Genomic DNA, 17,728 nt, shown 5'->3' on the forward strand with positions numbered 1-17,728 from the left:
AGTTTGGTTATAACATTGATGGGAGCTGGAGGGGTTGGAGGTTTAAAGAGGTGTAATGTGACGATAGATGTATGGGCTGAATAGAGTGCTAGTTGTATGGACATGAGAGGGGTTGGGGATGACTGGGAGGAGGGGTGGGTTGTGGGAGGATACTTAGTTTTTGCTGTTTCTACTTTTATGTGTAAGTGGTTTTGTTTTATTAAATTGTTTTGAGTATTTTGATTTATTGTATCCAAATTTATTATTCATTGTTTAGGCTTTGTTTGTACTATACTATATATGTGAACTAGCTACAAGCGTGTGGACGATGTCCAAAGGTACGCATTGCAGTCCCCATAATTGCTTTCTTGCATTCTAGCCCTAATAATCTTTTTAAATGGTATGCCTAAGGATTGGATAATGTGCATGAGAACGTTTCATGTATACGGGCCCCGCTCACCTGCCCGACCACGCGAGTTTTCTCCCGATACTCCAGCATCCTCCCACAGTAAGAATGAAATCCTCTGCGTGCTTCCGTCAGGGCACAAAAAGAATGATTGAGATAAGTTTGGGAAAAAGCTGTTTGGTAATTGCTATAGAAAAGTGCATATTACATATTTGACAATTAGTCTAAGTAAATGTATAGAGATGTTAGTTAAAAACTAAAATTAAACAAAGAACACATTGAACTACTTAAATGTAACTGAGATCGTCGTTATATCGATATGTAGTCTCAATCACTGTTCGATCCTGAAACACCGTATTTAATATCAAATTTTGTAACTGTCACCGAGGTTTGACACGTAATAATGCCAAATAGAATTTAACAGTTTCTGTCTGTAACTAGTTATAAATCGGCACGCGTTGTGAAAAAGTAATACGTTGCTGAAAAGGGGCGTTGAACTCGGGTTGGTTGTCTGGGAAATTATTGTTAATTTCGTCATAACCATTGTTTCTTTTACGAGTGGTGATGCATAAATAAACTAGGTAAAGTCTGTAACCACACTTTCATCAATGTAATTTTTTTCGTTCATATTCTCAACAAGCGGAAATCAAAAGCTGATGAAATTTTAGACAATGAATAATGAACTGTACACGTTGACCTATTGGTTTAATGCAGCTCTTTTTAAAGATATCTCCCGGTAGAAATATTTACAGAACCTGGTTGATGACAAAAATGATCTCCAGAATATATGCCCATTTTTACTTTTTGTGCCAGTGACAAAAACGTTTTATAAAATCTTGAAGCGCCGACAAAGAGATAAATGCAACGGACATCAGAATTTTCCGGTTATTTTTCATCCTTCCGGATATAACCGATGAACACCGATGGATTGGGACGTCAAAGTATGATAATCTCTGAACGAAGTTTCATGCCTGTAGAAACGGGAAGCAACTCTGATTACGCACGCATGTGTAACCATTAAAGAGCCTCGCCCGGGCGCCTTCGGTTATGATTATGTTTGAATTATCTGGGCATTTTTAAGTATAGAATATGATAGACAATTTATGCCCGGGAATGTATTTTTCTTTGTTTTAAGTGCGTTTGCATATTCGTCTGAAGTGAACGGGATGTTGAGATTTGTGTCATTATCTTCCGTTTCGTTGAGATATTCTCTAATTCCATTTATGTCTTTATTTTTATTATCTATAAATTTGTCTGTACAGTTTTGATTACTACTAGCTTGTTGGAATTGTTTAGCTAATAAATTTGCTTTCTCTAAATTTGTTTTACCTTCCGCGTTTTCTCCTAAGATTGAAATTTCTTTGGGTGGTATTCCTTGTATCACTTTAATTTTGTTCCATACTGTTTAAGTATTAATTTTATTGTTTAGCGAACTAAAAAACTCTTCGTGTTTTTTACATGTTGTTTTGCATTTTTTTTAGTTATTTTATAATTTTCGAAGTTTTGTTCTGCTGAATTTTTCTTACAATTTTTTCCCATCTACGTTTTATTCTCTTTGTTATTTTTTGAAACAAAGGTTACCTTTATACTATAGTTTCTTTGCGAGTTTTTTTTAGAAGATCTTGTGTTGTACCTTTCTAGTTTGGGGGTTTACTTCGAGTTTTTAGATTGTTTTTTTTCACTTATTTTTTTTTTCAGCACTGTTACGGGGGTTTCTGGGGATTCGGCTCTGTTAAAGGGGATTTCGGGCGGGGAGTTGATGGTAGTGGGACATGGGGTTTCTGGGGATTCAGCTCTGTTTAGGGGGATTTCGGGCGGGGAGTTGATGGAAGTGGGACATGGGGTTTCTGGGGATTCAGCTCTGTTTAAGGGGATTTCGGGCGGGGTGTTGATGGATGTGGGACATGGGGTTTCTGGGGATTCAGCTCCGTTTAGGGGGATTTTGGGCAGGGTGTTGATGGTAGTGGGACATGGGGTTTCAGGGGACTTTATGGACATATTCTCTGTCGTTTCTGAACTAATACTCTGTGTTGGGGAGGGTGCACTAGAGCTTGGGGAGGGGTGGCCATGGTATCAATTCATGTGATTTTGCCTCTAGGTTTGGGCGTTTGATAGGGGTGTTCTGATTTTATTGATGTCGACAGTTATCAATAAACCCATGCCTAATTCCTGAATTAATGTATATATTGTGGGTTGAATATCTCAGTGACATTTAATAGTCCTCGACATGTGTCAATATCCAAAATATACTCCAATCAGTTTTTCCTCCCATAATGCAGTAAATGTAATGTACTCCCCTGTATATTTTACCCCCAACAATACTTTCTTTAAACCCTTTTGCACCTCTTTCCCTCTTTCCTCACCCATCCTCTTCTCTTCCATATACCTGTATCTATATGCATAATAATAGTCAGTGCCGTCCAATCGCCGTTTTACAAAAAAAGGAGACGGATTAACATAAAAATTTTGTACTTATTTTCGAATCATATATGTATATCATGTTTGCATTACTGGATTATTATACCGATAATTAAATAAAGTTAAAACTAACATGAGTTGTGTCCCTTAGTATAGTTTGTTTTCATATGTTTTTTGCGAGACATTTGAATTACTATATGAACGTAATTTAAAAATAAAAATATAAAACTGCATTAATATTAAATATCCATCAGGTGAACGAAGTTCATTCATCATCAACTTAGTTTATTTATTTATTCTGAGTGTTTTAACATAAGGTTTTTCTTCACGTTTTGTCTTGTTGAAATGATGACGTAAGAGTTGATACAAGTTTAACTTTGAAATAAATAAGAGATAACTTTTGACTTGACGGCGGGATATTTTGGAGTTTCCAAAATATACCCGATGTGTTCCGTACAGAGTCTAGAACCTCACTCATTTACAATACAACATATCACAGTATTGTATTGTTTATTCAACTTGAAGCCTTACGGCTCATAAGCATATATAGCAACGTATAATTGATACACCAGTGATATGAAATACCAAATAATTATAACATCATGAATAAAGCATAATCTTGTACATCGCATGTATAAATGGACATGTACGTACAATAAAGGTACCTGAGGTTTAAGTGACGCTTATTGTTAGACCTATTACCCGTGGTGAGCGTCCACAAGGTAAAGGCTATGGGGTGTTCTCGTTTCCCCCACTTTTTATATAACAAAGGAAAGTGTTGATTTAGGAAGACAATGGCAAACCAATTATAGTCTGTTTCATACTTACTCCCAGGTAACTTACCTGTGTGAAAGTTACCTGTGTGACATGTAGCTTTGTGGTATATGTTGGGTAAAAATAAGGTTTTTATACTTTTTTGGGGGTTCAAATATCTTTATATATAATCGATTTATTTTTATGCTTATACATATGAAGAGTTTACAGTCAAATATTTACATTACACTTTTAAACAGATAATATAGAATATAACAACAATACATAAGAGTTCACAATCGAGTATTTCACTACTTATACATAATGATTACATTTCAATTATATTACAATTTTTAAACATACAACCGTCAATGCATATTAATTATATTAATTTATATTACACTGTTCAGGCCACCAAATACAAGACAAGTTTAACATTATATTTCAAAACATGTTAAGAAGTTAAATCCATCAATATAAACTGTACATTACATTTACTAATCACACAATACAAATACATTAACAATATTCACATTTTAAGAATAGAAAAGTTTAGTAATTAGAAATCTCAAATTGGCCCCCCACAAATTTATATCATATCTCCAATTTAAAGTTGATGTCCAACAGCCAAGAGGCAAAGATTTTTGCTGTTATCTATCCCAAATGTAAGAGATGTGATGCTGCACTGGCGTACTCCATAAGATCCATCGTCTGGTTCTCAAGGCGCTCCTGTTTCGGTATCGTTTCTCGTGTGGTCTGTTGACTCCTCCTGCATCTCGTTGTATCCTGTTGATCTCGTTGGCTACCTGAATCTCCTGGAACACATGGCGAAGATGTTTGGATGTACATGGTGAACCTTCTTCTTCATAATCTCTCTGGCGATGACGTTGGCATGGTCTGAAGGATGGGTGTGCTGGCGTACCGTACTGGAATATCATTTAGTGTAGTCAGTGTGGCAGGGCAGGTGGCATCAACACAGGTCCAGTAGGTCCTCTCGCCTCTGTTGTTCTTAATTAATTATAGATGTTCAATGATTTTTATGATAGTTATAAGATACTTATAACATCTAGGAATTTTGATTGATTAACTGATTAATTAACTGTTAAACACCACACTCTTAGTCACACATTACATTCTTACATTTTGTACAAGGTAATGTAGGCATCTTATTAAATGTTACAATAAATTAATAAAGGTTATTTAAAGTAAATGTACTAGAAAATGAAATAACACATTTCATCTTATCATACCAGCAGCACAAGGACTACACAATGGATATATTTAATACTGAATATATATATTTAAATATATGATTAATATTTAAATAATTTAAATTTTAGTATTTGTCATTACAAATCTGAAAAAACTTGTATAATGTATTATTGAATTAAATATGATAAAACACCACCTTAGATAGAAGGGTTAACCACAGGTAAACACAGGTAAAAACACAGGTAAATACTGCCCATACTACTTAGAAACAGACTATAATCCTTCTAACAACATTCTTCCCCCATGTTATTTTAAAACGTGGGGGAAAAGAGAACAAGCCAAGGCTATTACACTAATCCTGTTGCGTCATGTGATGGACAATAGTAATGAGTTATGAAAGTAAGTTTACAGAGAGTACGTACTTAGGGATATAAAAACTTCACACATGAGTCTGATCTCAAATGTCACAAAGGATATGTAGTAATTACAATTAAGGATAATGCCACATGTGTATAGCCAAATTCTGTCTTAATGTCATATAAACGTGTTTTGCATTAAGTCGCACTTGAGTTGTTAGATATGAACAATTCGAAATATAAATTTAATAATAGATGGTAAGATTAATTTTTTTCATGAATAAGTAAATATTTACACAATTAATTTCAGCACTAATTTATCACAAAAATTCTGTGTGATAGTTTCCCAAAGAAACGTTTTCTATAATTATAGGGAAAGCTTTGCTTGGGTTAGGAAAATTTAAACATTCGTGAAATCCGGGACCTAGAGAGCACTACTTGTGTTAATGATTTAATTTTCATATGAACCTTAACTAGTCTCATTTTCTCACAATTATACTGATATGTCATTTTTATGGAGGCAAATAAATTTTGTATTCTCATTTTTTTCAGATTTCTTTCATTTGGGATCTAGACCCATATAACCAATTATACAGATATTTCCCTCTCATGGACAAAATTTGTTCTTGTGTTCTCACAAGTTATACAGAGTCTGAAATCTCATTCTTATTGACCAAATAAATCTCGCGTTCTTACAAAGTATTCCAAGAGAATGTGTATGTGTGTGTACCTACATGAAATGAAAATGAATATACATCAAAGACATAGAAAGTAAAGGAATGTAAACAATATTGATGAATTTTTATTTTTTCTTATTTGCAAAGTAAGTCGGACTGACCGCGATAATATTTAGTTATGTCAGTAAATTTTAATTCTTATTGATAGACACATACATTTGTTATATTAAAAGTCCATTGTGATTATTTACTATCGTTATTCCTTCAAACAATTGGTATAAAGTAAGATAACAATATGTTAATGTACAAGTCATTCATATGCTAATATTAAAAGAAGTTATTGAAAGTAACCTGTAGTTTTGAAATGGTCGCTTTACTAGTTTCACGAATAAAACAGTATACTCAGATCTGTTAGTAAGACAGAAATAAGGTTAATTTACACGAAAATTGTGTTAATTCATTAGAATATCTAATAATTAAAATTTATTGATGAAGTTCTACAGTATTTTCAGTCAGGGACGCATCAGAAATCCACGAAAAACAAAAACGTGACCGAGGGAAATGTCCCGGTTTGTAAATATCATGGCTGTAATATAATTTGTACCTCGATGGGCGAATCTTTCCTAATGTTAGAATTGAATGAATATATATATATAATTATGGAGTAATGCTAAATATTATGTACATATATGGCATAAAAGTATTGATATTTATTGATACCAAAGGGAAAAAATATTAGGCCGTCATTCGAATTATTCGTCTGGTATGTCAGCCATTAAACTTAGCATATGATGTATAGGCCGTTGAAATTTCTAAAAACAAAGCATTTTACAGTACAATTTTTGCATTTCATATGATGAAATTCAGGGAAATAGCCGTTTCAAACATTTACAATATATATGTAATTGTAATTTTATTAAAATGGAGCCTTAGAAAGCATTTTTAAACGGGTCTGTGTTTAGCTTACAATATGGCGCCTGTTCCAAACCTGTGCTTCTATGTCTCGGTTGAATCGCATTTTTATTGATATTTAAGAATATAAGTATATATGTTTGATACATCATAGGAAAGAAAAATATTAATTCTTTACTTTAATGTAACAAAAAAATTATCTGTAAATGTATTTATATGTAAGTTTTACATCTGTACATAAAATTCACCATCATCAAATCAAAATATCGGTAGATAATGATTCGAATACACTATTCTCCCCAAATTTTAACATTTTTGCTTTCCATAAATAAAATCTTTAAATAAAATGCTTTAATATCGCGGTTACTTAAATATTGTAGGGTTTGTAACGAATAAACTGTACACGATTGAAGTAAGGTAAGAAAACACATAATTCATATCACCACTTATATAGTCGGTAAAAGTCGAGCGTTCTGGGGAGGTGTCGTCGACGACGTACGAGCAAAATGCGTAAATAGGCGGTTTTGAAAAAAACTAGCCATTCTCGCTTATACCTCGGTACAGGAAGGATATCTAATTCGTCAACATGAGCGCCGCAGCAGTATCCCCAGTGAAGGAAGTCAAGAAGGCAAGCAAGCCTAAGGTTCCAGCAGCACACCCTCCGTTTGCCACTATGGTAACCGCAGCTGTTGCAGCTCTCAAGGACAAGAAAGGATCGTCAAAAATCGGGATCATGGGTTACATCATGGCCAACTACAAGGTCGGTGATGATAAGAAAAAAGTCGGCTCCAGAGTCAAAACTGCTCTGAAGAGCGGAGTTGCTAAGGGAACACTGAAGCAAGTGAAAGGCGTCGGAGCTACAGGCTCATTCAAACTCGGAGATAAACCCAAGGCAGTTAAGAAACCCAAGGCAGCGGCTAAGAACGTTACGAAACCAAAGAAGGCCGCAGCAACCAAACCAAAGAAGGTCGCTGTCGCCAAGAAGACGAAGTCCCCAAAGAAAGAGAAAGTAGCAAAGAAACCTGCAGCTAAGAAGGTGGCCAAGCCGAAGGTCAAAACCCCGAAGAAGGCTGCAGCCAAAAAACCCGTAGCCAAGAAACCTGCATCTAAGAAGGCAGCAGCCAAGAAACCCGCCAAGAAGTAAACACTTTAACAGTGATTTGGTCTTAACAGACCCCTACCCCCAAAAGCCCTTTTCAGGGCTACCCAAATTTCTCAAAAAGTGTCAAGGACACCTCGAATATACGCATTTGTATACCAGACTGCCGCGTTCCAGCTGAGTGAAAAGAGAACGGGTATATATCACGGTTTTTTTTGCTCTATGTACGTATTTTTTCTTCAAAAGGTTTCAGATGAAGTATTCCGCCATAAAGAACTGAATTAAAACCATACAGCATTTATCTATATCGATGTGTGTGCGCTAATATGTCACTCATGTCAGGAATCTGACACATTCCTTGTCTGTTAAGCCATGACGTAATCAGTCCCGACTCCCGGGGCTACAACCTGCGTCCGGTCCATTAATATCCGGTAGTCGTCTGATCTATAGTACCCGAGGGAACCGACATACTGACGTCACACGCACCCACATACACACAGGTACGATCGAGACATCTCGATTAAATATCTCCGCGTAATTATCCAGTTATGTGTTGAAGACAAGAAATGTATCTATTCACACATAACAGAAATTCTTAAAAGAATGAAAAATCAATCGTTAAACACGTGAGATAATGAGATAAAATTTGTCAAAATAATATCAAAACAGAACACTGCTTCGAAACAATTTTGAACAAAGACCATTTTTTGACATGATGGAACGAAGATAATTATATTCGACAACATCAACATTTAAAGGCGATGGTTAGAAATGACGTGCGAACACGCCATAGTTTGTTCGTGGATTTCGTCCACAGTTTTTGTGACTGATCTTGAACAAAATGGCTAACGGAAGAACTAAACAGATCTTTCTCATATTGCAATGATCCATTCTATTTCTTTCACATTAAGTACTGTGAATTTCGTCCTCAGTTCAGTTTATTCCCGAGAGCCATCCGACTCGTGTGTTAAATATCAAACAATAACGCCATGTAATACATGTACAAGAGATTATTATACAAATTTAAACTAATTAAGTGGAGGGTGAGCTTACAAAGTACATTTCCATATCAGACATTGATTTCTCTAAATTTCTTGTAGCACCATATTGCCTGTCCAGCGTCGGTAGATGTAAGTGATCGTATAGTAGTTTTGGCATTCCCCAAAACTACAGACAAACTGACCGGCGGCTGTACCTTAGAACGTCCGTCAGATGTGGAAGAGTATCCGAGTTATAAACCAATCCACACCTTGTTTTAAAGTTAACTAATGTTTACTTAATATCCCACGGCTAAGCTAGCCGTTAAAACATGGCAAACAATACGTACATTAATAACAGTATAAACGACAGAACAAAACCGTTTAGTAAAGCTATATATATCAGCCCCACGTGGTAAAATAAGGCCTATAGGTAAATGTAACTATTCTTGAACGATGAATACCTACCCCTCCCGGAACACTGAAATACGTCAAGCTAACCAGTTTTAACCTTACCCTAACGTTGGTGTACTGCTTTCAGTACATCGGTAGCACTGTTTTCAGCGCCTCGGTGGAGGGGTTTTCCCCTCCTGGTATAGCCGGCTTTTCGGCCACGCAAGTCCCCGATCTTTTATTTATTTAGTTCGATTATCCAGCAGACGAAGAAAAGAAAGGAAAATGAGAAGAAGGGATAAAGTAGGGAGTTGAGAGTAGAAGAGGGGAACAGATTAGAGAAGGAGCCGTCTATCCTATATATATTAACTGTATAAGTCTATTTTTTGTAAGACGGCTCCTATGCCTAATAATGCCTTAACCTAACACTCGTCGTATTGTATCACAAAGTCTGGACCGGAAGTGAGGTACTGAGTCGCCGCCAGCTACACCAGCCCTTGCCTATTCTATGAGGCGGGGTTAGAGTTATAGTTTGGTTATAACATTGATGGGAGCGTGAGGGGTTGGAAATTGAAAGAGGTGAAGGGTTACGAAGAAATGTGACGATGTTAAATGTTTTTAATGGATATTAGTTGATATTTAACTAGATATGGGGTGGGCCTGATTCAATCCCGGGCTCGTATTCATGAAACTGTTCTCATGCTCAAGCATGGATTTTATGCTCCAACCAACTTTCTTGTAACTCACTTAAACCATGTCAAACGATCAAAAAGTTAAATGTAAACATTGAAAACAGTATTTGGCATTAAGTCTCTTCAATTTTTTCACCTTATCTTTGACAAAATAAGATTTTATTATGAATTTATTAACGAAACAAGAAATTAGGCTTGAGCACAAAATTCATGCTTGAGCATGAGAACGGTTTCATGAATACGGGCCCCGGTCACCTGCCCGACCACGCGGGTTTTCTCCGGATACTCCAGCTTCCTCCCACATTAAGAATTAAATCCTCTGCGTGCTTCTGTGATAAGTTTGGGAAAAAGCTGTTTGGTAATTGCTATAGAAAAAGTGCATATTACATATTTGACAATTAGTCTAAGTAAATGTATAGAGATGTTAGTTAAAAACTAAAATTAAAAAACCCACATTGAAATACTTAAATGTAACTGAGATCGTCGTTATATCGATATGTAGTCTCAATCACTGTTCGATCCTGAAACACCGTATTTAATATCCAATTTTGTAACTGTCACCAAAGTTTGACAGGTAATGATGCCAAATAGAATTTAACAGTTTCTGTCTGTAACTAGTTATAAATCGCCACGCGTTGTGAAAAAGTAATACGTTGCTGAAAAGGGGCGTTGAACTCGGGTTGGTTGTCTGGAAAATTATTGTTAATATCGTCATAAATGCATTAACCATTGTTTCCTTTACGAGTGGTGATGCATAATTAATTATGTAAAGTCTGTTTAACCAGACTTTCAAAAATGTAATTTTTTTCGTTCATATTCTCAACAAACGGAAATCAAAAGCTGATGAAATTTTAGACAATGAAAAATGAAATGTACACGTTGACCTATTGGTTTAATGCAGCTCTTTTTGAAGATATCTCCCAGTAGAAATATTTACAGAACCTGGTTGATGACAAAAAGGATCTCCAGGTCTAAGTGAGATATGCCACCAGTTTTTAGTCAATCCTGGATCCTTGATCGGGTTCATTTAGTACGGTTAAATTATTTCCTAGGAGCCAATCTCCTAGTAAATTCCCTCTGGGGTTATTTTCTCTACTCCCCCACATTATATTTGCAGCATTAAAGTCTCCAGATAAGATACAGTGTTGGTATTTTGATGTTATGTTCAAAATTGTATCTAGATCTTCTTTCTCTAATGTTATGCTGGGACTTATATATATATTGAAAATTGCTATCATTTTATTGTTATTGTCTATCTCTGCACCGATCATTTCTATTTTTGGGGAGATATCATTAACTGGTACAGATTTATATGCTATATCATTTTTAATGTATAACGCTAACCCTGTGGTTCGACTGCCTAGTTTAAGTGGTTCGTAATAACCTATGATTTTGGAAACTTTTAATTTGGGTCTCATTTTTGTTTCTTGTACTTTAATTATGTCTAGGTATTTATGCTGTGTTAGAAATTGTGTTAGGCTAATTAAGTTAGCTCTGAGGCCGCGCGAGCGTTCCAGCTGAGTACAGACAGGGAACGCTCGCGATCTTTTTATCTGTCTGTACTGCCATATTGGCTAGTTAGTGTTTGTGTGTGAGTTTTTGTTGAAGGTTACCTTTATACGTTTAGTTTCTTTGCGAGATTTTTAGAAGATCTTGTGTTGTACCTTTCTAGTTTAGGGGTTTACTTCGATTTTTTAGATTGTTTTTTTTCTCTTATTTGTTTTTTTCAGCACTGTTACGGGGGGTTCTGGGGATTCAGCACTGTTTAGGGGGATTTCGGGCGGGGTGTTGATGGATGTGGGACATGGTGTTTCTGGGGATTCAGCTCTGTTTAGGGGGATTTCGGGCAGGGTGTTGATGGTAGTGGGACATGGGGTTTCAGGGGACTTTATGGACATATTCTCTGTCGTTTCTGAACTAATACTCTGTGTTGGGGAGGGTGCACTAGAGCTTGGGGAGGGGTGGGCATGTGATTTTGCCTCTAGGTTTGGGCGTTTAATAGGGGTGTTCTGATTTTATTGATGTTCGACAGTTATTGATAAACCCATGCCTAATTCCTGAATTAATGTATATATTGTGGGTTGACTATCTCAGTGACATTTAATAGTCCTCGACATGTGTCAATATCCAAAATATACTCCAATCAGTTTTTCCTCCCATAATGCAGTAAATGTAATGTACTCATCTATATATTTTATCCCATCAATACTTTCTTTAAACCCTTTTGCACCTCTTTCCCTTTTTCCTCCCCCATCCTCTTCTCTTCCATATACCTGTATCTATATGCATTATAATAGTCAGTGCCGTCCAATCGCCGTTTTACACAAACAGGAGACAGATTAACACAAGTACTCTGTACTTATTTTCGAATCATATAATTATTATACCGATAATTAAATAAAGTTTAAACTAACATGCGTTATGTCCCTTAATATAGTTTGTTTTCATATGTATTTTGCGAGACATTTGAGTGCTCATTTACTATATAAACGTAATTTAAAATTAAAAATATAAAACTGCATTAATATTAAATATCCATCAGGTGAACGAAGTTCATTCATCATCAACTTAGTTTATTTATTTATTCTGAGTGTTTTAACATAAGGTTTTTCTTCACGTTTTGTCTTGTTGAAATGATGACGTAAGAGTTGATAAAAGTTTAACTTTGAAATTTAATAAGAGATAACTTTTGACATGACGGCGGGATATTTTGGAGTTTCCAAAATATACCCGATGTGTTCCGTACAGAGTCTAGAAACTCACTCATTTACAATACAACATATCACAGTAAACACATGTACGTACAATAAAGGTACCTGAGGTTTAAGTGACAGGTGTCGCTAATTGTTAGATCAATTACCCGTGGTCAGTGTCCTCAAGGTAAAGGCTATTACACTAATCCTGTTGCGTCATGTGATGGACAATAGTAATGAGTTATGAAAGTAAGTTTACAGAGAATACGTACTTAGGGATATAAAAACTTCACGCATGAGTCTTATCTCAAATGTCACAAAGGATATATAGTAATTACAATTAAGGATAATGCCACATGTATATAGCCAAATTCTGTCTAAATGTCATATAAACGTGTTTTGTATTAAGTCGCACTTGAGTTGTTAGATATGAACAATTCGAAATATAAATTTAATAATAGATGGTAAGATTAAAGTTTTTCATGTATAAGTAATTATTTACACGATTAATTTCAGCACTTATTTATCACAAAATTTCTGTGTGATAGTTTCCCCAAGAAACGTTTTCTATAATTATAGGGAAAGCTTTGCTTGGGTTAGGAAAAATTAAACATTCGTGAAATCCGGGAACTAGAGAGCACTACTGGAGTTAATGATTTAATTTTCATATGAACCTTAACTAGTCTCATTTTCTCACAATTATACTGATATGTCATTTTTATGGAGGTAAATACATTTTGTATTCTCATTTTTTCCAGATTTCTTTTATTTGGGATCTAGACCCATATATTTGTCGTGTTTTCATAAATTATACAGCTATTTCCCTCTCATGGACAAAATTTGTTCTTGTGTTCTCACAAGTTATACAGAGTCTGAAATCTCATTCTTATTGACCAAATAAATATCGCGTTCTTACAAAGTATTCCAAGAGAAGTCCGCTGTGATTATTTATACTATCATTTGTCCTTCAAACAATTAGTATATAAAGTAAGATAACAATATGTTTTTGTACAAATCATTCATATGCTAATATCAAAAGAAATGATTGAAAGTAACTTGTAGTTTTGAAATGGTCGCTTTACTAGTTTTACGAACAGAACAGTTTACTCAGATCTATTAGTAAGACATAAATAAGGTTAATTTACACGAAAATTGTGTTAATTTATTAAAATATCTAATAATGAAAATGTATTGATGAAGTTCTACACTATTTTATTTGCATTAATTATTTTGAAAAGTTAGGGACGGATCAGAAATCCACAAAAAACAAAAACGTGACCGAGGGATATGTCCCGGTTTATAAATATCTTGGCTGTAATATAATTTGTACCTCGATGGGCGAATCTTTCCTAATATTAGAATTTGATGAATATATATATGTACATGAATAATTGTGGAGTAATGCTTAATATTATGTACATATATGACACAAAAGTATTGATATTTATTGATACCAAAGGGAAAAAAATATTAGGCCGTCATTCGAATTCTTCGTCTGGTATGTCAGCCACTTAGCATATGATATAGACCGTTGAAATTTCTAAAAACAAAGCATTTTACAGTACAATTTTTGCATTTCATATGATTAAAATCGGGAAAATAACCGTTTCAAGCATTTGAAATATATCTTTAATTGTACTTTTATTAAAAAGGAGCCTTAGAAAGCATTTTTAAACGTGTCTGTGTTTAGCTTACAATATGGCGCCTGTTCCAAACCTGTGCTTCTGTGTCTCGATTGAATCTCATTTTTATCGATATTTAAGAATATAAGTATATATGTTTGATACATCATAGGAAAGAAAAATATTAATTCTTTACTTTAATGTAACAAAAATAATAGCTGTAAATGTATTTATATGTAAGTTTTACATCTGTAAATGAAATTCACCATCATTAAATCAAAATATCGGCAGAAAATGATTCGAATACACTATTCTCCCCAAATTTTAACATTTTTGCTTTACATAAATAAAATCTTTAAATAAAATGCTTTAATATCGCTGTAACTAAAATATTGTAGGGTTTGTAACGAATGAGCTGTATACGATTGAAGTAAGGTAAGAAAACACATAATTCATATCAACGCTTATATAGTCGGTTAAAGTCGAGCGTTCTGTGGCGGTGTCGTCGACGACGTACGAGCAAAATGCGTAAATAGGCGGTTTTGAAAAATAATAGCCATTCTCGCTTATACCTCGGTACAGGAAGGATATCTAAATCGTCAACATGAGCGCCGCAGCAGCATCCCCAGTAAAGGAAGTCAAGAAGGCAAGCAAGCCTAAGGTTCCAGCAGCACACCCTCCGTTTGCTACTATGGTAACCGCAGCTGTTGGAGCTCTCAAGGACAAGAAAGGATCGTCCAAAATCGGGATCATGGGTTACATCATGGCCAACTACAAGGTCGGTGATGATAAGAAAAAAGTCAGCTCAAAAGTCAAAACTGCTCTGAAGGGCGGAGTTGCTAAGGGAACACTGAAGCAAGTGAAAGGTGTTGGAGCTACTGGCTCATTCAAACTCGGAGACAAACCCAAGGCAGTCAAGAAACCCAAGGCAGCGGCTAAGAAAGTTACGAAACCAAAGAAGGCCGCAGCAACCAAACCAAAGAAGGTCGCTGTCGCCAAGAAGACAAAGTCCCCAAAGAAAGAGAAAGCAGCGAAGAAACCGGCAGCTAAGAAAGTCGCCAAGCCGAAGGTCAAAACACCGAAGAAGGCTGGAGCCCAAAAACCCGTAGTCAAGAAACCTGCAGCTAAGAAGGCAGCAGCCAAGAAACCCGCCAAGAAGTAAACACTTTTCCAGTGTTTTGGGTCTTATCAGACCCCTACCCCCAAAAGCCCTTTTCAGGGCTACCCAAATTTTTCAAAAAGTGTCAGGGACACCTCGAATATACGCATTTGTATTCCAGATTGCCGCGTTCCAGCTGAGTGAAATGAGAACGGGTATATATAGTATTTTTTTGCTCTATGTACGTATCTGCCAAATGTTTCAGATGAAGTATTCCGGTTTAAAGAACTGAATTAAAACCATACAGCATTTATCTATGTATGTGTGTGCGCTAATATGTCACTCATGTCAGGAATCTGACACATTCCTTGTCTGGTAAGCCATGACGTAATCAGTCCCGACTCCCGGGGCTACAACCTGCGTCCGGTCCATTAATATCCGGTAGTCGTCTGATCTATAGTCCCCGAGGGAACTGACATACTGACGTCACACGCACCCACATACACACCGGTACGATCGAGACGTCTCGTTTAAATATCACCGCGTGATTTATCCAGTTATGTGTTGCAGGCAAGAAAATGTATCTATTTACCCACAACAGAAATTCTTAAAAGAATGAAATATTGATTGCTAAACACGTTGGATAATGTGTTAAAATTTATCAAAATAATGTCGAAAAAGAACACTTCTTCTTCGAAGCAATTTTGAACATGACAACTTTTCGACATGATCAAACGAAGATATATTCGGCAATATTAACATTTAAAGGCGATGGTTACAAATGACGTGCATCATGTTTCGTTGTATATAACTGAAACATTATCATAATATCACAATAATGATTGCGAGAACGCCATAGTTTGTTCGTGAATTTCGTCCTCAGTTCAGTTAATTCCCGAGAGCCGTTCGACTCGTGTTAAATGTCAAACAATAACACCATGTAATACACGTACAAGAGATTATCATACAAATTTAAACTAATTATGTGGAGGGTTAGCTTACAAAGTACATTTCCATATCAGACATTGATTTCTCTAATTTTCTCGTAGCACAATATAAACACTTTCCGAGAATACATAATTCATTTACATTATTAGTACGTAATAATTTCGTTAACTTAAAAACAGGACTTCTGTGATAAAATCGCTTGATATATTTACGTCTCAGGTCTTGATATAATGGATATTTAGGATGAAGTGAAATTCATCTTCTATATCACCAGAAGCACATCGAGTACATGATCTATTCTGTCGAACAACGTTGTTCCGTCTACCCACTACAATATTTAAGTTATGAGACGACAATCTAAAACTTGTAATAAGACATGTGTTCTATCAATAAGGTGCTGGTATAAATAACCTTTAAATGACATGTTAAAAGCTTTGGTAATTTAGGACGCGTCCGGTTTTAGTGACAGAGGGAGGTCGGTGAACGATAAACAAACGACCAGTGCGTGGCGATTGATCCATGTGGGACTCGAACCCGCGACCCAGTGGTGGAGGGCCAGTGATCATAAATGGAAGATGCCTTACAATCGCCTGAAGCCAAAGTAAATAGATAGTAAATAACTGAAAAAGAATTACTTGATCCTTTAACAAAATTTGTTTAGTATCAACACGGACTTGGATAGCTAGTTCCGTGGCATCAAGTTAAAATAATAAAACAGAGTTCTATAAGAATAATTTAATTGTCCTAAAATAATTCAAATTGTTACAGTTTGAGGCGTTTTTAAAAAACCGAATTAAAGTTAATGTTAATATACAATTTTTAATTGAAGTTTGTTTGTAAATATATAATAGATACAGCACGAATCCCTCATACAAGGGTGCTAGTAGCTTACATTTCAAGAATGATATCCGTTTCATATACACCCCATCTTTTTGGTGGTGTTTTTAGATGCCGCGAGGACCTTAAGGTGGCTCCAAACATCGTCATCAGCGTCCATTTTCGTGACGTACTTCCGGAAAAAGTCCAGCTCGGACTCAATTATCTTGATCGAAATGTGCATGTACACCGTGTCGTCATTTCCGTATTGCGTATCGGGCATTCAATATCGTAGTGCAAATTATAGTAACACCTGGGCCGTTTTCGTTTAAACGGTCAAATCGATCGGACCACTGTTGTTCGTTTATTAAATAAGGTCGGACCTAGTAATCTGATGCTGCTTTCAGGCGAGTCTTGAGAAAGACTTGCAAGGCCTGCATACACATTTGCAGGTCCGCCAGGATTTATACCCTAAATTGTTACATTTATAAACGGTCAAACCGATTGTTCCGCATAAACGAACAGGCCCCTTGTAAACAATAGTACACATGCGTGCCGATATGTTAACACCCGATAATCACACGTCCTTCAGGAATAAAGCTTTCCAATTCATAGACATAAACAGACTCACGGGAACACAGTGTCATGAGACCAGACGACCTCAAGAAGGTCATAT

At 35.8% G+C, this 17,728-nt stretch overlaps 2 protein-coding genes across 2 annotated transcripts; both read left to right on the top strand.

The window, feature by feature from the left end:
• The first annotated feature begins 7,273 nt into the window (after positions 1-7,273).
• On the top strand, positions 7,274-8,099 carry LOC110462141 (histone H1.2-like). Its single transcript, XM_021515984.1, has one exon. It carries the CDS (start codon positions 7,300-7,302, stop codon positions 7,855-7,857), a length of 558 nt encoding a protein of 185 aa, XP_021371659.1. The 5' UTR covers positions 7,274-7,299; the 3' UTR covers positions 7,858-8,099.
• A 6,677-nt stretch (positions 8,100-14,776) lies between these two features.
• On the top strand, positions 14,777-15,811 carry LOC110462139 (histone H1-delta-like). The gene has a single exon (XM_021515982.1). The coding sequence runs from the start codon at positions 14,794-14,796 to the stop codon at positions 15,349-15,351; it is 558 nt and encodes a 185-aa protein (XP_021371657.1). The 5' UTR covers positions 14,777-14,793; the 3' UTR covers positions 15,352-15,811.
• Positions 15,812-17,728: the final 1,917 nt, after the last annotated feature.

Source organism: Mizuhopecten yessoensis, unplaced genomic scaffold, assembly GCF_002113885.1.
Source record: "Mizuhopecten yessoensis strain PY_sf001 unplaced genomic scaffold, ASM211388v2 scaffold10751, whole genome shotgun sequence".
Classification (NCBI taxonomy): Eukaryota; Metazoa; Mollusca; class Bivalvia; order Pectinida; family Pectinidae; genus Mizuhopecten; species Mizuhopecten yessoensis.

Coding starts and splice junctions, on each gene's coding strand:
- LOC110462141 (XM_021515984.1), top strand. CDS start 7,300: ATGAGCGCCGCAGCAGTATCCCCAGTGAAGGAAGTCAAGAAGGCAAGC.
- LOC110462139 (XM_021515982.1), top strand. CDS start 14,794: ATGAGCGCCGCAGCAGCATCCCCAGTAAAGGAAGTCAAGAAGGCAAGC.